Raw genomic sequence first — 11,562 nt, forward strand, 5'->3', positions numbered from 1 at the left:
TGTCTATTCGACGATTTAGCAAAAATCCCGAATTTTGACTAACAATTTAGCTACACCAAACAGCACAAGTTTCCTCATTCATTTTAACAAAGCTGGGAGGCGCACACACACAAAAAAAACAGTTCTCCTGAAAACAAAGACAATATGAGGACATAGCATTCACCTCAGCCTGCTGAGGCTCTGTGATGTCCTACTTGAGCCAGTTGTTGATGTATAGTCTCATGTCCGACATATCTCTTGCGCTGTCTGCTATTATTGCACTTGAACTCCTGTTGTCCTTGAAACCTGAGCTGCTATTTGTTTTATCATTTCCGAGTCAGGTGGCAGTCACTACTCATCCACTGTACCCACAAAAACAAAGGAATTCAGGTTACAATTAATGGTGTTATTTACTTGTTTCCACACTTAAAGCACAATTCTGTTTGATGAAATAGGAAGTGTCTGTTTTTGGGTTACGACTAAGAAATATCTAAGGCAGGGTTATCTGAGTGAGACTGTGAACACGTTAAAGAGTGTTTTCACACAACAGTTGGTTATTACTAAAGCTATGCTATGTATAAGCATTTCTTTGCATGGTTGTGTGTGTGTGTGTTTGTGTGTGTAAAGCAGAACAATTCTAAGATAGCAGCTGTGTGTATGCAGGGTTAGATGGAAAGAGTGTGAAGTGTATAACACAGAGTGTGAATGTGTGTTTTCATAGGTGTAAGTGTGTGTGTCTGGGTGTGTTTGTGTATCTATGCGTGTGTGTGTGTGTGTGTGGTATCATGCACGGAGCCATTGAATGGGATTAGAAATGGCTAACAGCTCAGCTCTGGCCATAACTGGCTTGTACAAGACAGAATCGCACACGTACGCACGCACACACACGTACACACACACGCACACGCACACACACACACATTTGCACTTGTATTGTACTTGTATTTGTGAGGACCCTCACTGAGAAAATGTATCCCTTTACCCCAACCACCACAAGTACTGCCTCACCTCCAAAACGTTTCATGAGAAAGGCAGTAAATTTAACATATAGATGTAAGGTATGTGCGCAATGCTTTTTGGTGAGAAGCATACTCACATATAAATAAACCTGCAGTCAAAGAATGTGTGAAGTTGTCCATTTCCTTGGCCACTACGGCTGCGTCTGATTTCGATGCTACACAGAACCTGGAGGAGGAGATATGATCTGTGCAGTATGTGTGCATTTAACAGTGCACATATTCATATTTTACAAACTGATCAAACATCTTGAGTGACTATAGATGGTGCTTTCATTTCATTAAGTAAAAAGTACAATATTGTCCAAAATGTAATTGAGTAGAAGTATAAAATTGTCTTAAATATTCACGTACAAGTGTCTCGAAGTTAAGACAAAATGACTTAGTACTGTAATTGAGCAGATTTACTTAGTTACTTTACACTCATGACCTTAATCTAAGCCTATTTCATAACACAGAAAAGTCATTTGAAAAAGTGAGAACTGGCCAAAATGTCCTCACTTCAAAAAACTGTCCTCACTCATGAGGTCTAAAACTTGGTCCTCGCAAAGATAGAGATATAACAACACAAGCGCACACACAAACACACACACAATCCTGATTTGCTGTGAACACTCTGGAAGCAGTGCGCAGTCCTGCCGTTGCTATAATTAGACCGCTGGATCCTCGTACATAATGCTAATACTCCGGATTGGGAGGAGACATGTGACGTCACCCGCTGATGACATCATGCGACCCGCTGATGTCACCGCAGCTATTTCTGGGAGCCGAGTTGTGACATGAAGGCAAATCATGATTTACATGAGTAATACGGCATGATAATGACTGGCAGGCTGCACGAGCAACCTCGGGTGTGTAAAACAGTCCTGCAAAACGCTCTCACACAGGCTTGTGAAAACACACATCTGCTCTGTGGTGTATGCGTGCTCACGCTTGTGTTTCTCTTATTGCTCGCTTTTCTAGATTTTCTAAAAGCAGTTCTACTGGTGTACTCGTCTGTCAGCTTCATATGGACACACAAGCACACAGTTAGTTTTTCCCCTGCAGCTGTTTTGTTAAGTTCCCACTACCACATGTTCTTTGCTGCTGGGCTCTCCCACGTGGGCGATGTGTGTGTGTCTATGTGTGTGTGTGCGTGTGTGAGAAAGAAAGAGAGAGCGAGCAGATCATTTCTGCGTGGGTAGTGTACAGTGTGTACGGGAAACACCCCACTTTGGAGCAGGAGAGCGAGTGAGTGGGTGGGAGGCTGATTGATGAGTGTGTTCACTTTGTAGCTTGTTGAGCTTTTGTGTGTGTGTGTGTGTGAGACAAAATAACTACCGCACTCTACTGTAGTTTGTGTGTATGCATTAAAGTGTGTGTGTATGTGTGTAGAGGTGTGTGTGTGTGTGTGTGTGTGTGTGTCTGTGTGATTGTGTGTGTGTGTGAACCCAGGGAGCTCCCATGGTGGTGTCCACCCCCATCTCTATAATTCAGCCACAATTACAAGGCTCTCCTCTGCTGCAGCTAATGAAACCATAAGTCAGGCAGAGACACACACACACACACACACACACGCACACACACAACCGTATAAACACACACCACTGCAGCAGAACCAACCAAGCAGTGGGGGAAATGAAGGGCGGTTGAAAGTGTATCAGGGAGAATGAAAAAGAAAAGAGGTATGAGAGAAGGAGGAAGGAAAGAGACAGTTCTGGTGTGTGTGTTTGTGTGAATGTGTGTGTGTGTGTGTGTGTGCTCTGTCGTATTGTATCAGCACCATACTGCACAGTAGACACTGACTCACATGGCACAAACATGACAAACGTCAAACACAGTGTTAACTTCGTCAATTTGCACAGACATTCAACTAGAAGGAGGGAAAAACAGCTCAGCATCGTCTTGTTTACGTCAAACATGGCAGCTCTGACGATCTACGTACTCCCCTAGTGTCAGTTTTGCACATGCGGGACTACACGGTCAATTTCGTTACAATAAATATACAACGTCTCGTCTGCAACAGCTTGTTGAGAGCAAGAATAAACGTCAAGGTTAGTTAATGTTGTGAAACAGGTGCAATTTGGTTAGGTTTACCAAAAAACACTTCACCAAACCTACTCATGATACATGCTTATGTTAGTTACGTACGTTAGTTACGTACGTTAAGTTACGTAACCGCAATTACATATGACCTTCCCTTGCATGCATAAGTCAAAAAGAAGCCTGTGTTCACTTTTGGTTTCACATGGGACACGAACGTTCTTGTTGTCGTTTATGCTACAACACCAGACAAACACATCCCAGCGTTAAGCCTTCAGCCTTACCCCAGAGCGGTACTTTGATGGTGCGGGAGTGAGAACAGGCTGTACCACCTGTGTGTACGTGCAGGTTGTGATTTGGGAGCTGAAAGTCACACTGCTGATGATTAGTTATATTTATGATTAACTGTTGGCCTATCTTTGGAATATCACTGGCGAAAGCGTCATCACCATCAATATTCTCTTCTCTCTCTTTTGGATAATTGTTTCCGTAAAGGAATGACGTAAAGCCTTCCTAACTCCCTTCTAATCCAAAATAGCATCATTAAAATAATAATCCTCCAACGCTGCATCGTCCAACGGGGAAACATCACAAGAATATTACAAATCATTTACGTGCAGGTAATTAGCGGACAGGTGATCTGTCCAGAGTGTACCTAGCCTCGTTCTCAGTATGAGCTGGGGTAACCTCAATCCCCATGCAACCCTGTGTAGAATAAATGGGCGTATATAATGGATGAATTGATGGATGCAGACAACCAACTGTTGATCCCTTCGCTAGTAATGCTCGCTTATTGCTTTCCAATTTCATGACCACCCTGTGACACAAAGGAGCAACGATATCTGTAACTGCATTATTAAAACTACAGTGGTGTGAAATAGAAATGAGCTGACCTGGGATGTAATAATAATAGTTTTGGGAAATAGTCCTGACTTACACTGCGGTGGTTTAGCAGTGACCGCTATCATTGCAGTTAATAAATCTTCACCCCCCCTGAAAATGATTGTAATATGATGAACACCATAATCACACCCTGGCCATCAAAGCTTGGCATCATTTGATATGTGTTATGCAGACAGCGGATTTATTCAAGGCACAGTGGACAGGAAATGAGATGAAACTGTTGCTGACTTGATGCAGTAACATATCTATATCTATGACAGAAGCTGCGTTTCCATCTAATTGTCCAGTGAATTCGAAGCGAACGCTTGAAATGTCACAAAATAACAACTGGTCTGGAGGGAATAATCTAGGCTACACAAAGCACAGTTTCATCTAGGCTACGTTATGGATGGCTGTAATAAACAGAGCAGAAGAAGTAGAGGCTGAAAACTGTTTAAAAAAATGCAGTTTTTGGCCAACTGCCAGTAAACCTCAAAGAAGAAGAAGAAGAAGAAACAAAACCAGTCACTTTGGTGATCTGAACTGGAGAGGGGTCTTCCACCAACAGGAAACAGCTTCTTCTTCTTCTTCTTCTTCTTCTCAGCCTCTTCAAACAGCTGATCAGTCCTGTGAGTTTTATCTCCACATCAGAAGTTATTTGCAAGGTTACACCATCTCCCATTACGTGCATTAATTAATTAAAAGCCACCTCAAGCAGACATGAAAACTTTTTTGTGATCACATGGGATTGCACATAAATAACCTTTAAGAACATTACGTGTGTCAAGTTACACGTTTCAAGCTTTTTGCGTGTCGTTTAACACCTACAGCATTTTATGAGTTTCGGATGTGCAGGAAAGGATGAAGTCAGGTGATGGCTGTCATCATGATAACAGAAATAAACATGTGGTTAATGCTGTGAAACAGTCGCTGTTTGCTGAGGTTTAGACAACAAAACTACTTTGTTAGGTTTAGTTTTGTGAGTTAAAACAAGCAGACATTGACTTTTCCGATGATTCCACACGAGACATGAACATCTCCCAGGTGAAAAGTTCCATTCATCGGCCTCAACCTCGTTCATATGCAGACTTTCTTGCTCTTTATACTACGTCGCCTGATACTTTTTTCTCTATGACAGTCGCACCTAAAATGATACGCGAAAAGCTTAATGTTTACAGTATGAAATGACACCTGAAAGCCATGATTTTATGAAAATGACTTGTGTTATTCATACAGGATTTAGTGACATCAGGCGAGAACAAACACTGTAAAATATGAAAGAAACAGCCACGGGAACATCAACATGTTCCCACCTGCATAGTGTTGAAAACAGCTTTTAAAGCTAATTTACTAGCTATCCCTAATATTTAACAACAGGCTTACAAAGTGTTATGCCTTGTAAAAAAGAGAACAACAAGCAACCAATCACAAGTTTTGTGAGACAGTACTATGGCTTTGCTTAGTTCAGTTACAGATTCAGTGGTACTCTAGGCAATACAACAGCAAGCAGCAGCAAATTTTCAAAACAGGCAAATACAAAATAAATGGCAAAGGACTTAAATTTTTGCATCTTGGACAGCAGATGCTTCGTGAAAAGTTTGACTTGTTAAAATTGTATTGCATGCCGAGATAATCCCACGCCCAGGAAGTCAGAGGTTCGATCCCCGCAGCTGCCTCGAGCATCCTTGACAGCAAAACCAGAGGCGTACCGTCGACGTCTCCTCACATCTGCTGCTGAGGCTCGTTCACTCTTAACTCACCTCTCTCAGAGCCGCGGTGTGCCTGGTGGCAGGGTGCGCCTGGAGGCCAGCGCATTTGGTTAAAAATTCTCCCTTTTAAACTCCCTTCCTTCTGCTTAAAGCCCCAGCGCTGAGAGGGATGGAGAGGGAGAGAGAGAGAGAGAGAGACAGAGACAGAGAGAGCGAGGGAGATCGCCTCAGGCAAAGCAGCTTCACAGAGAAGTGAAGGCCTGCAGTCTTCTCGCTTCTCCTCTTGTATCATCTTCTTTTTCCTCTCCTCCTCCTCTGCTTCTATCCCACTTTCATCCCTCTGTCCCTTATATTTTGTCAATTTTAGCTTCCCTTTTTTGTTTTGTCTTGCATTCGTATCACACTACTGAAAGCCGCTAGCTTCGATAACTTGCGCTCATTCCACAACATAAATATATCCAAGATAAATTAGAGTGTAATATAACACTCGAGATTAGACGTTAAAACCTTTGTGACCATGACAAATTCAAACAATGACTAATTTATGATTAATTTCCGAGTACACACACACAAAAAAAACAATGGTCACAGATAATGTAATTTCTCCACCCTTAGCTATCATCTCTGCTCTCTAAAAAGTCTACGCCGTTTAACTCTTTCTGTCCTCATGTCGTGCTGACTGAACTAGCCTTTCCATTTAACTCACATGATGGCGCTGGCTGGAAATGAAGCTAAAGGCTGCTAAAAAAAACACAAATACTGATACATAAAGCATGACACTGAATTGTTTTTTCCTTATTTAAATGAGTTTTTGAATTAAACTTTCTTACCTCCTGAACAGGACCCAAAAGTCCTGATTACACTTTGATTCTGTATAAACTTCCTTGTCATTTTAGAAAAGAATTTAGCCTCATCATGACACAGCACAGAGTTAGCAAAGAATCATGTTCACAGCCATCAGAAGCATTTTTTAGAATGCTTACAGAAATTTTTACTATGAACTTCAAGTGGTTAATGTTGTCACTGTAAACTACATATGTTGTGTGCTGGAATGACAGGCGTAACAACAGCGCTGACGCCGGTGGGCTTCGGAAATGGTCAATAAAAATTTGATTACAAAAATACAAGCTTGCTGCCGTATATTACGCGCTGTCTGTGATGGAATATCCCCTGTGTGTGTCTCTTAACATCAGCAGTGTGTTCAGCTCAAGTGAGTGATAAATCAAGTGTAGTATAGGTGTGTGTGTACAGGTGGCATTTCTGCTTACTCTGGAAAAAATGTTTGTGTGTGTGTGTGTGTGTGTGTGTGTTTATAGTATGTGGGTATGCGGGGCTTTCCACCTTGAAGGCAATTTGCCCTGACGGCGCATGTCAATGAAGAAGAGGAGATGGGGTTAAAACAAATACGATAGAGGAGGAGGAGGAGGAGGAGGAGGAGGAGGAGGAGGGGAGGCTTGGTGCAGTGCCAACTCTGAGGTCACCTTAATATTTGATCTGCTTCAGTGAATGGAAACATCACAGTACAAAGAGAGAGAGAGAGGAAGAGATACAGGGATGGAAAGAAGGAAGTAAGAAAGAAGTAACAACAGAAAGGGAAGGAGAAAAAGACAGAGGGTTATCTTCATAATTAGAAACAAGATCGAGGACGAACACGAGCGACATGTTCTTTCATCAACAGCCACGTTTAGGTACCCTCGAGCAAGGCAGTAAAAGCTTGTTTATTACAAGCTAAGCTTTAGTTTTCTCGTTCAGCTGGATTGTCTAAATGACTTTGCCACACCTGAAATGTTGGTAATAATCCCTCGTTGCACAGGTTAATTAATTGCAGAAGGTTAATTTTTCGCTTCAAATCCGTATTTTCTTGTCCAGCACACATTTTCAATGTGATGTGTACGACCTTATTGTTACTGATAAATAGTGTAATAATAATGGCACAAAAATAATACACAAGTTGTGCTAAAATGGGATCATGCATTAACCTAGATTGTAGTTAGACTCTACAACCTGCTGCATAAATTACCAGCCACCTAATATCCAGCACCTAGCTGTCATCAGCTGAACATGAACACAAATATATTATTTGCTCTGTGTGATAAAGTTGAAGATTAGCTGAACCAACAAGCTTGATAAACATTCTCAAGCGTAGAGCATGAATTGTGATGTTTGTGAAGGCTCTATACAGGTGGATTTAACGGTAATAATGAAAAACAGTAGCTTTAATAATTCTGTTGTCTCACTTATCCATTGATGTTGCACAGAAGAACAGAGAGAGAGATAATTACAGAAGAAAGGCAGAGTTTGATTTCCTCTGCTAGGGAAGCAGAGTTATGGAGGAGACTGTATCGGCGTGAAAACAGCCAAAAGTTCAGGAATGTGACATTGGTTGCCTCAGAAACCAGATCGAGCTCTGTGGCACCATGACAACCCCGAGGCCAATCAGCAAATCAGCCACGCAGAGGGCAAACAGACAGACAGCTGATGGACAGACTGATAGCGGGGGAGAGTTAGAGAGATGGAATGATAGAGCGATGGAGAGGGAAGGAGACGGACACACTGCACAATGGAGGAGAGACCTTTGATACAGATAGCAGAGGAAGAGTCAGGAGAAAGAGGTGTGGGAAAGGTTTCTTGCAGGTTAACATACCATAGTAATATGGAAGAAGTAGTCATGGTGCAGTATAACATAATACAGACCAGATTTAACCCTGAAAGAGATCTGAAGGGTAAAAATTAAAGTCTAAAGCTTCCATCTGTGTCATCATCATCATCATCATTTGTTCATTCATGCTAATTGTCATAATACAACTAATAGTAATATCTTTAGCATGTGTTCAGTGGTGACTATTCTGACAATGACAACTACGTTTCTTCTTCTTGATGTGTGTCCAGGTGCTGTACGAGCGTCCAGTATCTTCCCGATCCTGAGTGTGATCCTGCTCTTCATGGGGGGGCTCTGCATCGCCGCCAGCGAGTTCTACAAGTCACGCCACAACATCATCCTCAGCTCTGGCATCCTCTTCGTCTCCGCAGGTACTAAGGGGAGGGGAGGAGGGGTGAGGGACGAGGGCGAGTGATCGGCAAAAAGAAAGGGAGGAAGACTGAGGAAGTGAAATAATGGAAGAGGAGAGGATCGGTACGGATGATAGAAGGGACAAATGAGAGAACAGTAGGAGGGTCGAAATAAATTAGATGTGCTTTAGGAGAAATGATGGAAGACGTCTTAAGAAAATCAATTTTCTTTGAGAATCAACATATCTTTCTTTGGGTTCTGTCAAATGAATGAATGGAAGCTGAAACAGAACTGGACAGAGGACACTTACCCTTAAACCCCGATTGATTTTTTGGTCATTTGAGGGCAGCGCAACAAGCTGTAACAACACTGATATATTCGCTTTCATGTTGAGAGGTGTTAGCACACTATGGCTTATTTACACTTCATGCAGTCCCTGAGCAATATTAGCATTCATTTGGTGTCATGTTTCTGGTGTTTAGCTGTTTTTTCTCCCCTAACCACTGAGGGAAATGTCTGGCTGTTTAGCTGCTAAATGCTCCGCTGTGTTCATAAGCTAACTTTGTCTGTCTGTCTACTGATGCTGCTCAGCCACTGTGCAGAGAGTCTTTGGAGCTTTTCCCCTGAAAAACAGCTGCCTGCTGTGGCTAAAAACAACGTTATGAGAGTGAACCAAAAAAGCCATTAAACCAAAACAATGAGCTGAAAGGTGCTAAAATGCTCTGCAGAGATGACGGAAAGACAAGAATAAAGCTGCAGTGGAGGATAAATATGTTGGTCATGACCAAATCTTCGATTTCCTATGAAAAAAAGAAGAAAATCTGGATATTGTTATTCACTAGTGTATAAAAGAAAGGGACAGACATACTGAGGATGAGGAGGCAGAGCAGAGCGGAGAAACAAGTAAAGAGATGAGGGAAAACCCTGGTGACAGCACAGTATCGGATCATTGAAAACGCCACAAATATCTGTTTTGTGGAGCGGCTGACAATGAAAATGTCCCGTTTCGGAGACAGCCGAAGCCACGGTGGCACTTGCTGACCACCAGGTGATGTGTTGCGTAGTATGACGTGCGTGTACCACACAACTATCGCCTCAGGACAAGGCTAGGGAGACAAAGATAGCGCAGGTTGCCATTTTGCCAGAGCATTTTTGTGTGTGCATGCATGTGTGTGTTTGTACTCTGGTTCTAGGCCATGGCCTACTGTGCTGCGCTAGATAAGTTCCCCTCCAAGTCAGAAGTGAGAGATGCAGTTCGCTCTGTTTCCCTCACTCTCTTTCTCGCTGTGTCTGTCTCTCTCGCCCTGTTGCTAGGCTAAGGGGAGGCCACTGGGATTACACTCTAAAAATAAGGTGTCCCTGATACTCTTCTGCTCTGATCCATCTCAATCAGGCCCTCGCAGGCCTCACACCTCAGTGTGCTTTTCTGTCTCTTTGTACAATATTGTCTTCGCTCTTGATCTGCTTATTTGTCCTCTCGTCTGTCTCCCTGCCTGTCCATGTGTCTATTTCTGGCGACACGAAGCCAGATTGATGATGTGTGACAGGAGCAACATATGATCGAAAAAGAGGGAGGGGAAAAAAGGGAAGAGAGGTGGACGGAGAAGGTTAGACGGATGAAGAGATTGGCTGTAGACGTAGTTGGAGGTAGGAAAGGCTGCGAAGGGTGAACTGCAGAGATGCAAAGATAATCAAATATCAGAAATAAACTTAAGGTTGCATCTGCCCCAGTTTGCACCTGAAAGACAAAGCTATGGGAAAGACAGAATTAAAAAAAAAGAATAAGGCAGGTCTCCCCACTTGAAACAAATACTAGAATCACAGGAGGAAAATTCCTGGTATGATGTGAAGAATCACGAAGAATAACACACACAGTGCATCCGTTCTTTGTTTTATTAATTTGATGAAGATTTTCCGCCTGCTTCTGTAAAGTGTGGAGTAGAGGCCCAGTGAAAAGTGCCCATGAACTAACCTGTAGGTAAAAACATGAGCGCTTCTGCTCAAACTTTGCTCAGTGAACATTTTCACATTGTATTTCTTTCAGCTGACAATAACCGTGATGACTTCGGTTGTTTGGTGTGTGGGCCCACTTGAGAAACGGTTTGGCTGTGTTTTAGTTTTGATCTAATCTCTCTCCCTCTTTCCCTGTCCCAGGCCTGAGCAACATCATAGGAATCATTGTGTACATATCAGCCAACGCTGGGGACCCTTCCAAGAGTGACTCCAAGAAGAACAGCTACTCCTACGGCTGGTCCTTCTACTTCGGCGCCCTCTCCTTCATCATGGCCGAAATGGTGGGCGTGCTGGCCGTGCACATGTTCATCGACCGCCATCGGGAGCTGCGCGTGGGGGCGCGGGCCGCCGACTACCTCCAAGGTGCGGCCATCACGCGCATCCCCAGCTACCGCTACCGCTATCGACGCCGCTCACGCTCTTCGTCCCGCTCCACGGATCCCTCGCATTCCCGCGAGGCATCGCCAGTGGGCCTGAAGGCCTTCGGGACGCTGCCCTCCACCGAGCTGTCCATGTACACGCTGCCCAAGGGCCAAACGGGCACCCCGACAGCCACCTATAACTCCACGGAGAGGGACCACAACTTCCTGCAGGTGCACAACTGCATCCAGAAGGACCTGAAAGACTCAGGCGGCCACAGCAACACCGCCAACCGACGCACCACTCCTGTATGAAACTGATAGAGGGACCTCAGACACTAAAAGAAATCAGAGGGAATTTGGGGGGAGGCGGCAAAAGACAGATCACGGTGTAAGGAGACGTAAAGAGGCTTAAATGGATAGATGGAATGAGGGATAAGCGACAGAAGGGAAGTTCTGAGCGCTCCACAGCACCTCAGACGATCACTGAGTTTCTGTTTAAAAAAAAGGAAACAGAGAAAAAAATGCATAAAAAAAGAAACATGCATGATTTTCCCATCTACCATTGTTTA

General features: G+C 43.4%; 1 protein-coding gene across 1 annotated transcript in view; it reads left to right on the forward strand.

Moving 5' to 3' along the window:
- The window catches only part of LOC121604267 (voltage-dependent calcium channel gamma-2 subunit-like), a 55,905-nt gene extending 44,600 nt beyond the window's left edge, over positions 1 to 11,305 (forward strand). Inside the window, exons 3-4 of the mRNA XM_041933744.1 lie at positions 8,498 to 8,638; positions 10,773 to 11,305. Of these exons, the coding sequence (XP_041789678.1) occupies positions 8,498 to 8,638; positions 10,773 to 11,305 (674 nt within the window). The remainder of the gene's footprint in view (positions 1 to 8,497; positions 8,639 to 10,772) is intronic.
- The last annotated feature ends 257 nt before the right edge of the window (positions 11,306 to 11,562 follow it).

Source organism: Chelmon rostratus, chromosome 3 (assembly GCF_017976325.1).
Source record: "Chelmon rostratus isolate fCheRos1 chromosome 3, fCheRos1.pri, whole genome shotgun sequence".
NCBI lineage: Eukaryota > Metazoa > Chordata > Actinopteri > Chaetodontiformes > Chaetodontidae > Chelmon > Chelmon rostratus.